General features: G+C 19.7%; 1 protein-coding gene across 1 annotated transcript in view; it reads left to right on the top strand.

Moving 5' to 3' along the window:
- Window positions 1-5,675, top strand: part of LOC117176869 (protein suppressor of forked) — an 86,475-nt gene extending 80,800 nt beyond the window's left edge. Inside the window, exons 14-15 of the mRNA XM_033367219.1 lie at window positions 971-1,181; window positions 5,349-5,675. Coding sequence (XP_033223110.1) covers window positions 971-1,181; window positions 5,349-5,352 — 215 coding nt within the window. The 3' untranslated portion in view covers window positions 5,353-5,675. The remainder of the gene's footprint in view (window positions 1-970; window positions 1,182-5,348) is intronic.
- The last annotated feature ends 12,303 nt before the right edge of the window (window positions 5,676-17,978 follow it).

Raw genomic sequence — 17,978 nt, 5'->3', positions numbered from 1 at the left:
GTGAGTCATTATTTTTTCTTTCAATGTAGAATTAAATTTTTGTATCGCCTTCCTTATTTTTGAAAACGTGCGCTTGGAACAAAATTCTCGTTAAATTTTCTATGTACCTATATAACTCATATCTTATTGTTGTATTTGTAATCAATAAAATATATTTATAAAAAATTCTAATTGTTGAAATCGGGAATTTTACAATTCGGATATTTTATAAATAAGCAATTTTCTGTCGGAAGTTTTATTATTTGGGAATTTTCCAATTCGGTAATATTATAAACAGTCGGGGCCTTTAATATTCGGGAATTTTCCAATTTGGTAATATTATAAACTGTCGTAAATTTTATTATTCGGGAATATTCCATTTTGGGAATTTTTTAATTCTGAAATTTTATTATTCGGGAATTTTTCAATTCTGTATTTTTATTTTTCGGCAATTTTATTATTGGCGAATTTTATTTTTCGTCAATTTTCCAATTCGGTATTTTTATTTTTCGGCAATTTTATTATTCGTGTATTTTATTATTTGAGAATTTTCCAAATCGGTATTTTTATTTTTAGGAAATTTTATTATTCGCGAATGTGATTATTCGGGAATTTTCTAATTAGGGAATTTCATTTTTCGGAACTTTTCAGTTCTCCCTCCACAATTTTACAATTCGGTAATTTTATTATTGGAAAATTATATTATTCGGGAATATTATTATTCAAGAATTTTAAAGTGTCGAGAATTTCATTTCTTGGAATTTTTCATTCGTCCCAAATCCTAAGTATTCAATATTAAATGCAATATTGTACCTATAAAATTGATTTTATTTAAATTAAATCATTTCTCCATTTTCGTGAAAAATCACATTATTTTCCCTATTATGAGAGGTAGTGAAGTCTCTGAAAAGCGGTGAAGTCTCTAATTTCAAATGAAAATATTCCGAAAATGATTCAATTGAAACTAAGGACTGTAATTTGACAATTTTAGCGCCATTGCCTGTAGCGGATAACGGCTGTGACACAAAATTATTCGACCTGGCCAAGTCTGTGCATTGGATTGTGGACGAAGCTGCCGACGGAACTACCATTGGTTCAAAACGAAGAAGAACAAGAATGGGTGGCGATGACAGCGAAGAAGAAGATTTACCACCGCCTCCGGCCAACGATATTTATCGACAAAGGCAACAAAAGCGCGTCAAGTAAGGGGCTCTTTATTATTTTTTTTATTACAATTTTATAACCGTACTTTATTTTTATTTATTTATTTATTATATAATTTAATTATTAATAATTTAAAAATATTTTTTCTTCAAATCTTAAATCTATTCGTCAATTAATTAATAATTAGATTAATATTTTAATTATAATCAACATATTAAATAATAAATTTAATTTATTGACAATTTTATAATCATACTTTATTTTGAAGAATTTATTTATTATATACTTTAATTATTATTAATTTAAAAATATTTTTCCTTTAAATCTTAAATCTATTCATCAATTAATTAATAATTGGATTAATATTTTAATTATAATCAAAATATTAAATAATAAATTTAATTTATTGACAATTTTATAACCGTACTTTATTTTTCATAATTTATTTCGTATATACTTGAATTATTATTAATTTTAAAATATTTATTCTTTAAATCTTAAATCTATTCGCAAATTAATTAATAAATAGATTAATATTTTAATCCTAATGAAAATGTTAAATAATTTAATTTATTGACAACTTTCTAACTATACTGTATTTTTAATATTTATTATATCAAAAATAAAAATTTGTAAGATTCTTTGAAAACTTTAATACGATTTTTTATTTTGAAAAAATTATTGTAAAATAATATTAAAAAATATTTTAAAATATTTTTGAAATTCTCGAAATAGAATCTGGAAGATTTTTAACTAATTTTTAAAAATTATTAATCGATTTTGAAGATACTGAAAAGAAAATTTGAAGCTTTTTTAAAAAATTATTAAGGTTAAATTCTTAGTGTTTTTTGTTACGAAAAATTAATTTTAATACAGAATTTAAAAATATTTTAAAACATTTCAAAAATGGTCGAAATAGAATCCGGAAGATTTTCAAGCAATTTCTTTAAATTTACAGGATTCCGAAGAAATTAGAATCATTTCAAAATGATCTAGTAGGTTTGAAAAAAATAATGTGAAATTTGAAAAGTTTTGAAAAATTTTAAAGGAAATGTATAATTTTTGTAGATTTTGAAATAAAATTTTGAAATGTCTCAAAACTTTTTCAAAGTTTCAAAATGATAATAAAAAAATTTAATATTCTTTGGAAAATTGAAAATGACTCTTTATTATGAAAAATTAATTTGAAGATAATTTTTAACAATATTTCAAAACATTCCAAAAGATGTAAAAAATCATCAAAAAGAATTTGGAAGATTCTAGTGTATTTTTAAATAATTATTCATAGATTATTTTGAAGTGTTTTAAGGATTTTTTAAGGTTTCAAAATAATAATAAAAAATTGTAAGATTCTTTGGAAAATTTAGAATTACTTTTAATATGAAAAATTAATTTGAAGATAAGTTTTAACAAGATTTTAAAATATTTCAAAATATTAAAAAAGTTTTTGAAATAGAACCTGGAAGATTTAAAAGCAATTTTTTTTTAATCAGCAGCATTTAATAAAATTGGAATAATTTTTAATCATATTTAAAAGTCTTAAAAGAATGTCAAGAATCATGTTAAATTCGAAAAGTTTTGAAAATCTTTAAAGAAAATGTATATTTTGTCAATGTTTTGTCAAAATAATGACAAAAAAATGTCTCAACATTCCCAGGAAAGCTTTTAAGTTTTTTTTTTATTTCGAAAAATTCATGAAAAGAATATTTTTAAATATTTCTAAACATGTCAAAATATTATATTTTTATAAATTTTCAGGATTACAAAAAATTAGAATAATTGAAAAAAAATTTAGAAGTTTTGAAAAAATGTCAAAAATAATGTGAAATTTGAAAGAATTTAAAAAATCTTTAAAGAAAATGTATAAATTTTTCAAAATAATAATAAAAATGTTTAAGATTCCTTTGCGAATTTAGATGCATACATTCGGAAGAGTTTTAACCTTTCAAGAATTTTTTAATCTTTCAATTTCCAAGATTTGTAAGCAATTTTTTAAAAATTTGCAGTATTTAATAAAATTGGAATCAGTTTTAATCATATTTAGAAGTTTTAAAAGAATGTCAAAAATAATTTTAAATGTTTTGAAAATCTTTAAATAAAATGTATATTTTTTTAAGGTTTCGTCAAAAAGAATAACAAAAAAAATTCTTAACATTCCCAGGAAAGCTTTTGAGTTTTTTTATTTTAAAAAAATTCATTAAGAGAGAATATTTAAACATTTTTTTATACATTCCAAAATATTATATTTCTATGAATTTTCAGGATTATAAAAAATTAGAATAATTTAAAAAATATTTAGTAGCTTTGAAAAAATGTGAAATTTAAAAAGATTTTAAAATCTTTAAAGAAAATGTATAATTTTTGAAGATTTCGAAATAAAATTTCGAAGTGTTTTAAAGTTTTCTTAAGGTTTCAAAATAATAATAAAAATGTGTAAGATTCCTTTGCGAATTTAGAATATATATATTTTTGTATTAATTTGAAGAGAATATTTAACAAGGTGTCAAAACATTTCAAATCATATGAAAAAAAAATTGTTAAAAAGAATTTGATAGATTAGAGTGCAATTTTTTAAATTATGTATACATTCGGAAGATTTTTAACCTTTTAAGAATTTTTTAATCTTTCAAGATGACAAAAAAAGTGTTCTTAAAATTCTCAGGAAAATTTTTAATGATTTAATTTTTTATTTTTGAAAATTTGATTTAAATTGAATATAAAAAAAGATTTAATAACAGTGGGAAAATAATTTCCAAGATTTTAAAGCAATTTTTAAAAAATTTGCAGTATTTAATAAAATTGAAATAATTTTTAATCATATTTAGAAGTTAAAAATAATTTTAAATGTTTTGAAAATCTTTAAAGAAAATGTATATTTTTTAAGGTTTTGTCAAAAAGAATTTAAAAAAATTTCTCAACGTCCCCAGGAGAGCTCTTAAGTTTTTTTTATTTAAAAAAAATTCATGAAAAGAGAATATTTTAAAATATTTTTAAACATTCCAAAATATTATATTTCTATAAGTTTTCAGGATTGTAAAAAATTAGAATAATTTAAAAAGTATTTAGTAGCTTTGAGAAAATGTCAAAAATAATGTGAAATTTAAAAAGATTTAAAAATCTTTAAAGAAAATGTATAATTTTTGAAGATTTCGAAATAAAATTTTGAAGTGTTTTAAAAATTTATTAAGGTTTTGAGAAAATAACAAAAATGTGTAAGATTCCTTTGCGAATTTAGAATATATATTTTTTTGTATTAATTTGAAAAGAATATTTAACAAGATGTCAAAACATTTCAAATCATATGAAAAAAAATTTTTTTAAAAGAATTTGATAGATTATAGTGCAATTTTTTTAAATTATGCATACATTCGGAAGATTTTTAACCTTTCGAGAATTTTTTAATCTTTCAAGATGATAAAAGAGAGTTCTTAAAATTCTCAGGTAAATTTTTAATGTTTTATTTTTTTATTTTTGAAAACTTGATTTAAATTTAATATTTAAAAAGATTTAATAACAGTGAGAAAACAATTTCCAAGAATTTAAAGCAATTTTTTAAAAATTTGGAGTATTTAATAAAATTGGAATAATTTTTGATCATATTTAAAAGTTTTAAAACAATTTAAAAAATAATTTTAAATGTTTTGAATATCTTTAAACAAAATGTATATTTTTTTAAGGATTTGTCAAAAAGAATAACAACAAAATTTCTCAACATTCTTTTAAGTTATCTTTATTTTAAAAAAAATTCATGAAAAGAGAATATTTTAAAATATTTTTAAACATTCCAAAATATTATATTTCTATAAATTTGCAGGATTACAAAAAATTAGAATAACTTAAAAAGTATTTAGTAGCTTTGAAAAAATGTGAAATTTAAAAGGATTTAAAAATCTTTAAAGAAATTTTATAATTTTTGAATATTTTGAAATAAAATTTTGAAGCGTTTTAAAGATTTATTAAGGTTTCAAAATAATAACAAAAATGTGTAAAATTCCTTTGCGAATTTAGAATATATATATATATATTTTTTTTTTTTATTAATTTGAAAAGAATATTTAACAAGTAGAGAAATTTTTAATGATTTATTTTTTATTTAAAAAAAATTGATTTGAATTGGATATTTAAAAACATTAAAAAATATTTCCACAATGGTGGAAAAATAATATCCAAGATTTTGAAGGAATTTTCTTTTTTCAATTTTCCAGATGATTGAGTGAAAACAAAAGGATACCAGTCTGCATAATTTTTTTCGCGAGGTCAACGCAACGTGGGAAGATGATGAAACAATTTTCTTGGTTTCTGTTGGAATTTATACAATTTGAGAGACTCACGTGAACAATAGGTGAAGAATTTTCTCCAGAGTACTATGTACTCTGTGCGTGGAAAATAATCCACAATTTTCACAGTTGTATTTTCCAGCTGCGCACCGAATGTGTGCAATTTAATAAAAATTTCTGATGTTTCGAGCAGCATTCAGATTAATAACTGATTAAGTTAATAATTTTTATGAATAAATAGGAATATCTAATGTATATTTGTCTTTTTTTTTTTAATTTAGGAGCCATCCATAAATTAGGAAAAAATAAGGGTGGGGGTTATTGATATTTTTACTTAATTTTTCTAATTATATTTATTTAATTATTAATTATGTTTATATTATATTATACTCACGCGAATTTTCAATTAAAAGGATTAATTTTTCACAAAATTGTTGAATTTTCTACAAAATAAATAAACTTTTAATAAAATAGTTGAAATTTCAACGTCAGATATGAATCGTAAACAAAGAATATTAATTTTCAAGCCAAAAAGATAAATGTTTAAGGAAATACACGAATTTTCAACGCAGAATTTAAATTTCTAGCTGAAAAAGATATATTTTCAACCAAATAGTTAAATTTTTAAATAAAAAGAATATTAAGTGTCAGTTAAATAGTTAAAAAAATTAATTTTGCACCAAAAAATGGAATTTTCAACGAAAAAAGAATTTTTTTAAAACAAGTTTATTTAATTTTCTAACTAAAATTGTAAATTACCAACTGGAACCGTTAAATTTTTAGTTAAAATTAGTAAAATTTTTAATGAAAAGTTTAATTTTCGGCCAAAAAAGACAAATTTGGATCAAAATATATTAATTTTCAATAAAACTTGTGAGTTTTCTACTGAAAAAGGTAAATTTTCAATAAAAAATAAAATATTTAAATTCTCAGTTAAAAAAATTTATATAATTTTTAAACGAAAAAATTAAATATTTCTAAGGTTTTAAAATATTCAAAATGACTTGATTTAAAAAAAATTAATTTCAAAAAAATATTTGAAAAGACTTTAAAACCTTTCAAAATATTTCGAAAATTTTGGAAGATTTTTCAGCAATTTCTTTAAATTTACAGGATAAAAAGTTAAAATCATTTTTAAAAAATATTTAGATTATTAAAAAATATTTAGAATATTAAAAAATATTTATTCCTTAGAAAATTTGAAATGACTTTTTATTTTGAAAAATTAATTGAAATATAATATTTAACAAGATTTCAAAACACTTTAAAAGTTGTCAAAAACTGTCAAAAAGAATTTAGAAGATTCTATTCCAATTTTTTTAAATTCCGTATGATTTTGGAAGATTTCAAGAGAATAATAAAAATTTCTCAAAATTCCCCGGAACATTTTCAGTGTTTAATTTTTTTTCTTTGTAATTTATTTGAAGAGAATATTTAAGAATATTTTTAAACATTTCAAAATATTTCAAAAATTTCTGAAAAAGAATCCGAAATATTTTAAAGCAATTTCATTGAATTTTGAGGATTTAAACGAATTTCAATCATTGAAAAAAATATATTAAGAAGTTTAAAAAAAAATTAATTTGAAGTGTTTTAAGGATTTTTTAAGCTAACCAAATATTTGAAAATTGAAGGTTACTTGGGAAATTTTAAATGTCTTTTTATCTTGAAAAATTAATTTGAAGAAGAATTTCAAGCAAAAATGATAAATAATAAATAAAATACATGAATTTTCAAAGCAGAATTTGAATTTTCAGCTAAAAAATACATATTTTCAACCAAATAATTCAATTTTTAACTGAAAAGAATACATTTTTCACCAAAAATTGAATAAATAAATTTTTAGTTAAAAAAAATCAGAATAAAAAACAACAAAAGAAATTAGTTTTTTAACGAAAATGTTTTATCTTCAATAAAGTAGATTAAGTGTCAAATAAATAATTACATTTTCGAAGAAATAACATTAATTTTGCACCTAAAAATTAGTTTTCTAGCGAAAAAGATCAATTTTCTACCAAATAATATAATTTTCCACCAAAAAGAAAATTTTTTTATTTGGATCAAAATACGTTAATTTTCAACAAAACTGGTGAATTTTATACTGAAAAAGATAAATTTTAAATAAAAAATAGAATATCTAAATTCGCAGTTAAAAAAAATATATAGAATTTTTAACGAAAAAAAAAATATATATTTTGAAGGTTTTAAAATAATAAACATTGTAAGTTTCCTTAGAAAATTTAAAATGACTTTTGATTTGTTTTTAAATTAATTGCAATAGAATTTTTTTCAAAGACTCTAAAACCGTTCAAAATATTTCGAAAATTGTGGAAATAGAGTGTGGAAGATTTTTAAGCAATTGCTTTAAATTTGCATGATCAAAATTTCCAGGAATATTTTTAATGTTTTATTTTTGAAAAATTTATTTGAAGAGAATGTATGAGAATATTTTTAAACATTTCAAAAAATGTCAAAATAGAATCCGAAATATTTTTAAGCAATTTCTTTGAATTTTCAGGATTTAAAAAAATATTTTGAAGTTTCAAAAATCTAGAAAAATAATGTTAAATGTGAAAAGATTTGAAAAACTTGAAAGCAACGGTATAATTTTTATAAATTTTGAAATAAAAATTTGAATTTTTTTAAGGATTTTTTAAAGTTTTCAGAATAATAAAAAATGTAACGTTCCTTGGGAAATTTTAAATGTCTTTTTATTTTGATAAATTAATTTGAAGAGAATATTTAACAAGATTTCAAAACATTTCAAAAAATTTTTTAAAGAATTTGGAATACTCTAGTGCATTTTTGTTAATTATGCATATATTTTGAAGATTTTGAAGAAAAATTTTAACCTTTTTTTAAGAATATTCTAAAGTTTCAAGAGGGTACAAAAATTTGATTAAAATTTTTAGGAAAATTTTTTTTATTGTCGATAAATTAATTTTAATATAAATCTTAAAAGATATTAATACATTTCAAAATATTTCTAAAATTGTCGAAATTGAACCTGAAAGATTGCAAAGCAATTTTTTTAATTTTCAGCATTTAACAAAATTGGAATAATTTAAAAACATATTTAGAAGTTTTAAAAAACCATCAAAATATCAAAATAGTTTTTAAAAAAATATCAAAATAATTTTAAATATGAAAACATTTTCAAAACTTTAAAGAAAGATTTTAAAATATTTCAAAAAATTACAAAAATTTTCAAAAAGAATTCAGAAGATTTTAGTGCATTTTTTAAAATTATGTATAGATTTTGAAAAAATTAGAAGCATGTTAAGTATTGTGTTTATTTTCAAAAGGACTATCAAATTTTCTTTAAAGTTCTAAAAAGATTTTTAATGTTTTATTTTTTTTTATTTTGAAAAATCTATTTTGAAAGAATATTTAAAAATATTTTTAAACATTTAAAAAGATTTAAAAGATTGGAATCATTTCAAAACATATTTAGAAGTTTTAAAGGAATTTTAAGAATAATTTTAAATGTGAAAAGATTTGATGATCTTTACAGAAAATGTAAATTTTTGTTATATTTCGAAATGAAATTTAAAAGTGTCTTAAGGATTTTTTCAGGTTTAAAAATAATAAACAAATTCGTATGATTCCTTGGAAAATTTTAATGGATTTTTTTATAATGCTACATTTATTTTAAGAGAATATTTTAAAACATTTTAACGTATTTAAAAAATTGCCGAAATAAAATCAGGAAGATTTTTAATCAATTTCTTTAAATTGTATATAAATTTTAAACCAAAAAATTAGAAGCTATTTAAGAATTTTGTAAGGCACCAAGGGGATAAAATTTGGTTCTAAATATTCCTTGGAAAATTCTTAATTTTTCTCATTGAAGAAAATATATTTTAAGAGAATATTCAAAAAGATTTTAACCCATTTTAAAATATTTAGAAAATTGTCAAAGCAGAATCTAGAACATTTTTAAGCAATTTTTTTTTAATTCGCAGGGTTTAAAATTTTTTAATCATTTAAGAAAAATATTCACAAGTTTTAAAACATTGTCAAAAATAATTTTTAATCTGAAAATATTTGAAAACCGTAAATATTCAAAGGGACAATAAAATTTTCTTAAATGTCTTAATTTGAAGAAGAATTTTAAGTGAAAAAGATAAATATTAAATAAAATACAAGAATTTTTAACGCAGAATTTAAATTTTCAGCTAAAAAGATATATTTCCAATGAAACAGTTAAATTTTTTAAAATAAAAACATTAATTTTGAACCAAAAAATTAATTTGCTAACGAAAAAGGTGAATTTTATACTGAAATATATCAATTTTGAATAAAAAATGGAATATTTAAATTCTCAGTTTAAAAAAGATATATGATTTTTAAACGAAAAAATTAAATATTTCTAAGGTTGTAAAATATTCAAAATGAGTTGATTTTTTTAAAAATATTTAGAATATTAAAAATTATTTAATTATATAATTGTTGTAGATTTCGAAATGAAATTTAGAAGTGTTTTAAGGATTTTTGAAAGTTTCAAAAAAAAAAAAAAAAATTGTAAGATTCCTTAGAAAATTTGAAATGACTTTTTATTTTGAAAAATTAATTGAAAGATAATATTTAACAAGATTTTAAAACACTTGAAAAGATGTCAAAAATTTTCAAAAAGAATTTGAAAGATTGTAGTCCAATTTTTTAAAAATTATGTATGAATTTTGAAGATTTCATAAGAATAACAAAAATTTCTCAAAATTCCCAGGAAAATTTTTAATGTGTTTTTTTTTTATTTTTGAAAAATGTATTTGGAGAGAATTTTTAAGAATATTTATAAAAATTTCAAAAATTGTCGAAAGAGAATCCGAAAGATTTTTAAGCAATTTCCTTGAATTCTCAGGATTTAAAAAATTTGAATCATTTAAAAATATTTAGAAGTTAAATTTTTTTTTTTAATTTAAAGTTTTTAAAGGATTTTTTAAGGTAACAAAATAATAAAAAATGTAAGGTAATATTAGTTTACTACCGAAAAAGATGAATTTTCCACCATATAGTTGAATTTTCAAGCAAAAAGGATATTTTTTTAAAACAAATTTGTTTAATTTACAAAAAAGTAGATTAAGCTTCCACCAAGAACATAAATTTTCAACAAACTTTTAAACAAAATACATGAATTTTCAAACAAACAAGTGCATTTTCAACTGAAAAATATAAATTTAAAATAAAAAATGGAATATCTAAATTCTCAGTTTAAAAAAAATATATAATTTTTAAACGAAAAAAATCATTTTTTAAGGTTTCAAAATAATAAAAAAATGGTAAGATTTCTTCGGAAATTAAAAATTATTTGATAAAAAAAAAAAATTTAATAGAATATTTCAAAAGACTAAAACCTTTCAAAATATTTCTAAAATTGTGGAAATAGAGTGTGGAAGATTTTTAAACAATTTATTTAAATTTGCAGGTAAAAAGTTAAAATCATTTTTAAAAATTTTGAAAAGTTTTGTAAATCTTTCAAGAAAATGTATAATTGTTGTAGATTTCGAAATAAAATTTAGAAGTATTTTAAAGACTTTTCAAAATTACAAAATAATTTTAAAAAATGGTAAGATTCCTTAGAAAATTTGAAATGACTTTTTATTTTGAAAAATTCATTTGAAGATATTATTTAAGAAGATTTCAAAACACTTCAAAAGATCTGAAAAAGAATTTGGAAGTTTCTTGTTCAATTTTTTAAAATTATGTATGAATTTGGAAGATTTCAAGAGAATAACAAAAATTTCTCAAAATTCTACAGGAAATTTTTAAATGTTTTATTATTTTTATTTTTGAAAAATGTATTTGAAGAGAATTTTTAAGAATATTTTTTAACATTTCAAAATATTTCAAAAATTGTCGAAATAGAATCCGAAAGATTTTTATAACAATTTCTTTGAATTTTTAGGAATTGAAAAAATTAGAATCATTTAGAAAATTATTTGGCAGTTTTAAAAAATTAATAAATTAAAAGTGTTTTAAGGATTTTTTAAGGTAACAAAATAATAAAAATTTTAAGGCTGCTTGGCAATTTTCAAATGTCTCTTTATTTTGAAAAATTAGTTTTAAGAGAATATTTAACAAGATTTCAAAATATTTCAAAAGATGTAAAAAACTTTCGAACAGAATTTGGAAAATTCTAGTGTAATTAGAAAAAATTATGTATGAATTTGTAAGATTTTAAGAGAATAACAAAAATTTTCCAAGAACATTTTTAATGGTTAATTTTTTTATTTTTGCAACATTCATTTGAAGAGAATATTCAATAATATTTTTAAACGTTTCAAAAATTGTCGAAATAGAATCCGAAATATTTTTAAGCAATTTCTTTGAATATTCAGGATTAAAAAAAGTTGGAATTATTTTTAAAAAATATAAAAAAAATTTAAAATTTGCAGTATTTTAAGGATTTTTTAAGATTTTAAAATATTTCAAAATATTTCAAAAATTGTCGGAATAGAACTTGGAAGATTATAAAGTAATTTTTTCAATTTGCAACATTTAACATAATAGGAATGATTTAAAAAAATATTTAGAATTTAAAAAAAACTATCAAAATCATTTTAAGTGGGAGAATATTTGAAAAAATTTAAAGAAAAGGTATGATTTTGATGAATTTTTAAATAAAAATTTGAAGTTTTTTAAGGATTTTAAAGGTTTCAAAATAATAAAAAAGGTAAGGTTCCTTAGGAAATTTAAAATGTCTTTTTAGCTTGAATTTGGAAGATTTTAAACCTTTTAAGAATTTTGCAACATTTCAAGAGAATAACAAAAATTTCTTAAAATTCCCCGGAACATTTTAAATATTTTATCTTTGAAAAATATATTTGAAGAGAATATTTAACAATATTTTTAAACATTTCAAAATATTTCAAAAATTGTCGAAATAGAATCTGAAATGTTTTCAAGCAATTTCTTTGAATTTACAGGATTAAAAAATTGGAATCATTTGAAAAAAATATTTAGAAGTTTAACAAAAATTTAGTGTTTTAAGGATTTTTTAAGATAACAAACTAATAAAAAAAGGTAAGTTTCCTAAGAAATTTTAAATGTTTTTTTTATTTTGAAAAATTTATTTGAAGAAGAATTTCAATCAAAAATGATAAATAATAAATAAAATACACGAATTTTCAACGTAGAATTTGAATTTTCAGATAAAAAAGATACATTTTCATCCAAATATAAAAATTTTTAACTGAAAAGAATACATTTTTGGCCAAAAAGCTGATTTTTCCACAAAATAATGAAATTTTCAACCAAAACAAAAACTTTTTTCAAGCAAATTTATTTAATTTTTTAAGAACTAGATTAAGCTTTAACCAAAAACGTGAGTTTTTAAATAAACTAATAAATTTTCAACTAGAACAGTTAAATTTTGAGTTAAAATTAGTTGGATTTTTGACTGATAAAGATAAATTTTAAATAAAAAATGTAATATCCAAATTCGCAGTTAAAAAAAAATTTTTTTAACGAAAAAGATAAATTTTAAATAGAAAATTGAATAGTTAAATTCTAAGTTAAAGAAAATTGATTTTTAACGAAAAAGATTAATTTTCAATCAAGAATATTGATTTTCCAAGACATGAAGAACCGTTTTTTAATAAAATATATGAAGTTTGAATTAAATAGTTAAATTTGGAACTGAAAAAAATGAATCTTGAAATGAAAAGGCGGATTTTCAAAAAACACATACGACTTTTGAACCAGAACGGATACTTTTGGGCAAAATTGTTTAATTTGCAATAAATTAGATTAAATTTCAACAAAATAGTTGAATTTTTAACGAAAAAAATTAATTTTTTAACAAAAATATTAGTTTGCTACAGAAAAAGACGAATTTTTCACCAAATATTTGAGTTTTCAAGCAAAAAGGATATTTTTTAAGAACAAATTTGTTTAATTTACAAGAAAGTTGACTAAGCTTCCACCAAGAACATAAATTTTCAACAAACTTTTGAACAAAATACATGAACTTTCGAAGAAAGTGGTGAATTTTCAACTGAAAAATATAAATGTAAAATAAAAAATGGAATAGCTAAATTCCCACGAAATAAATTAGTTTTCAACCAAAAATAGAATTTTAAAATATAAAATGCAATAGTTAAAGAAATTAATTTTTAACTCAAAAGATAAATTTTTAACCAGCTGAACTTAAAATAATAACGAACAAAAATAATAATTAATCTAAATAACTAAAGTAAAATAATAAATTTTTAAGCGTGAAGATTATTTTTCTACCAAAAAAGATATTTATTCACAAAAAAATGAATTTTTAACTAAAATGATAAATTTTTAACTAGAAGAGTTAAATTTTTAGTCAAAATTAGTTGAATTTTCCACCGAAATCACTTATCTACAGAAAAAAACAAATTTTATAAACCAAATAATTGAAGTTTCAACCAAAAAGGATAGTTTTAAAAATAAATTTGTTTAATTTTCAAAAAAGTAAACTCAGCTTCAACCAAGAATATAAATTTTTAAGGATAAAAAGAATTTTTATCTAAAATAATAAATTTTCAACTGAAAAAGATAAATTTTAAGCGGGAAATGGAATAATTAAATTCTCAGTTAATAAATCAATTTTCAACAAAGAACAAAATAAATTTTCATTCAAGATTAATTTTTTAAGAAAATAATATAAAAATATAAAAATATTTGCAAAAGATATGAAGTTTCGATTAATTAGTTAAAGTTTTAACAAAAAAAAAAAAAAAAAAAAGAATCCTCAAACGAAAAGGCGGATTTTCAACCAAACAGATCACTTTTAACCAGAGAGGATACTTTTGGACAAAATTGTTGATTCTGAAATAAATTAGATTAAGTTTTAACTAAATAGTTTAATTATCAACCAAAAAAATTAATTTTTCACAAAAAATTCAGTTTTTACCGAAAAAGACGAGTTTTTAACAAAATAATTGAATTTTCACCAAAAAAGCATATGTTTCTAACAAATTTGTTTAATTAAAAAAAGTAGATTAACCTTCAACCAAGAACATCAATTTAAAAAAAAAATGAATTTTCAACTTAAATCATAAATTTGCAACATGCATTTTCAAGCAATCCGTTGAATTTTCAAATAAAAACGATAATTTTTAAATAAAAAAGGAAATATTTAAATTTTCAGCTAGGAAAAAATTAATTTTTAAAATGAAATTTTGAACAAAATAGATAAAGTTTTGATTAAATAATTAAATTTTAAATGAAAAAAAATGAATCCTTAAATGAAAAGGCGGATTTCAGCGAAACAGATGACTTTCCAATCAAAAGAAAAATACTTATGAACAAAATTGTTTAATTTTCAACAAATTGGATTAAGCTTCAACTAGAAACATGAGTTTTCAACAACAACAAAATTAATTTTCAAATAAAATAATCAGTTTTGAACAGGAACAGTTAAATGTTGTATCAAAATTTAATTTAAAAAAAGAAACGAATTTTTAACAAAAAAAAATGAATTTATTAAATTAATATTTTTTCAACTGGAAAAGTTGAATTTTTAGTTAAAATTAGTTGGTTTTTTAACCGAGAAGATGTTTCGCACAAAAAAAAAATTTGTAACAAAATACATGAGTTTTCAAACAAACAGTTAAATTTTCAACTGGAAAAGACAAATTTTAAATGAAAAATGGAATAGCTAAAATCCCAGTCAAAAAATTAATTTTCAACCTAAAAGATAAACTTCTAAACAAAAAGACTAATTTTCTACAAAAATAAAAAATAAATTTTTATCAAAATATATGCTGTTTCGATTGAATGATTAAATTTTTAAATAAAAAAAAAATTAATCCTCAACCGCAAACGCGGATTTTCAACAAAATAATTGACTTTTCGACCAAGAAAGATACTTTTGAATAAAATTGATTATTTTTCAACAAATTAGATTAAGCTTCAACCAGGAACATGAATTTTCAAGAACAAGAATTAATTTTCAATTAAAACAATAAATTTTGTAACATTTTTTTAAATGTTAAACTTTTAATTAAAATTAGTTTAATTTAAAAAAAAACAATGTTAACCAAAAAAATGAATTCAACTAAAATAATAAATTTTCAAATAGAAAAGTTAAAATTAGTTGTATTTTTAACCGAGTAGATTAGTTTTCTACCAAAAAAGAGAAATTTGGAACAAATAACAAGAATTTAAAAACAAACAGTTAAATTTTCATCGGGAAAACATAAATTTTACATGAAAAATGGAATAGCTAAATTTTCAGTTAAAAAAAATTAATTTTCAACCAGAAAGATCAAATTACGATCAAGAAGATTATTTTTCTAAGAAATAAAAGCATTTTTTTAAACAGAATATATGAACTTTCGATTAAATAGTTAAACTTTGAACTCAAAAAAAAAATCCTCAACTGAAATCGCGGATTTTCAACAAACTAATTGACCTTTCAACCAAAAAAAAGACACTTTTGAACAAAATTGTTTAATTTTCAAGAAAGTAGGTGAAGCTTCAACCAAGAACATGAATTTTTAAACAACAAAAAATTATATTTTAAATAAAATAATAAATTGTAAACTAGAACAGTTAAATTTTTAGTTAAAATCAGTTGAATTAAAATAAAACAACAAATTTTGAATAAAAAAATAAATGTAAATAAAATAATAAATTTTCAAATGGAAATGTTAAAATTAGTAGAATTTTTAACCGACAAGTTTAGTTTTCTTCAAAAAAAATTTGGAACAAAATGCATGAATTTTTAAACAAACAGTCAAACTTTCAACTGAAAAATGGAATAGTTAAATTCTCAGTTAAAACAATTACTTTTGAACCGAAAAGATAAAAATTTAACCAAGAAGATTAATTTTCTAAGGATTAAAAATAAATTTGTAAGAAAAGATATGAATTTCCAATAAATAGTTAAATTTCTTACTAAAAAAAATTTAATCGGTATTTTATATAATTAATAATAAAATTAAAAATTAAAGTTTTAGTTAAAATTAGTTGAATTTTTAACCGAGAAGATTAACTTTCTACCAAAATAGACCAATTTTGAACCAAATACAAGAATTTTCAAACAAACAGTCGAATTTTCAACTGAAAAAGATAAATTTTTAGTCAAAAATATGACTTTCCAAACAGAAAGGATACTTTTGGAAAAAAATTTGTATTCTGCAATAAATTAGTTTGAGTTCCAACTAAATAGTTAAATTTTCACCAAAAAATGCAGTTTTCTACCGAAAAAGTCGAGTCTTTGACCAAATAACTAAATTTTTACCAAAAAAAAATATTTTTCTAACAAATTTGCTTAATTTTCAAAAAAAGTAGATTATACTTCAATCAAGAACATGAATTTTCAAAACAAAAAATGAATTGTTAACTAAAATAATAAATTTTTAACTGGAACAGTTAAATTTTGAGTTAAAATTAGTTGAATTTTCAACCGAGAAGATTAGTTTCCTACAAAAATAAAAATACATGAAACTAAAAACGATCACTTTTTAATAAAAAGGAGAATAGTATAATTCTTAGTCAGGAAAAAATTAATTTTTAACCAAGAAGATTAATTTTCAATCAAGAATATTAATTTTTTAAGAAATAAAAAACAAATTTTTAACAAAATAGATGAAGTTTTGATTAAACAATTAAAATTTTAATTAAATTAAATAAATCTTCAAGTTGATTATTTGAATAAAAAAAAGGAATTTTTTATCAAAGAAATTAATTCAACTAAAATAATACATTTTGAACTGCAGAAGTGAAATTTTGAGTCAAAATTAGTTGAATTTTTAACTGAGAAGATGTTTCCAACAAAAAAAAACAAGCTTGGAACAAAATCCATGAATTTTCAAACAAACAGTAAAGATTCAAACTGAAAAAGGTAAATTTTAAATAAAAAATGGAACATCTAAATTCTTTTAAAAACAATGAATTTTAAAACCAAAAAGATTAATTTTCAATCAAGAAGATTAATTTGCTAAGAAATAAAAAAAAAACATTTTTTAACAAAATATATAAAGTTTCGATTAAACAGTTAAATTTTTATATAAAAAAATGAATCCTCAACCGAAAAGGTGAATTTTTCAACACATAGATCACTCCCCAACCTGAAAAGATTGTTTTGAACAAATTTGAACATGAATTAAAAAATATTTTCAACTAGAATAATATATTTTCAACTTGAAGAGTTTAAATATAAAATGGAATCTCTGAATTTTCATTTAGAGAATTAATTTTTAACGAAAAAGATAAATAAAATGAATCCTCAAAAAAAAAAGTTAAATAAATTGTTGAATTTTATATAAATAGTAGAATTTTTGACCACAAATATGAGTTTTTTTTACCGAAAAATTAGCTTGTTACCAAAAATTAAATTAATTTCCAGCCAAGAACATCAATTAAAAAAAATGAATTTTCAACTAAAATAATACTTTTTCAACTGGTAGATTTGAATTTTGAGTCAATATTAAATTTTAGATTAAAGAGATTAGTTTTCTACCAAAAAATAAAAAATTTGGAACAAAATACATGAATTTTCAATCAAATGGTTAAATTTTCAACTGAAAAAGATAAGTTGTAAATAAAAAATGGAATAGTTAAATTCTCAGTTAAAAAAAT

This window comes from Belonocnema kinseyi, chromosome 7 (assembly GCF_010883055.1).
Source record: "Belonocnema kinseyi isolate 2016_QV_RU_SX_M_011 chromosome 7, B_treatae_v1, whole genome shotgun sequence".
Lineage (NCBI taxonomy): Eukaryota > Metazoa > Arthropoda > Insecta > Hymenoptera > Cynipidae > Belonocnema > Belonocnema kinseyi.
The sequence above is the reverse complement of the archived record's forward strand: the minus strand, read 5'-3'. Positions and strand labels throughout refer to the sequence as shown.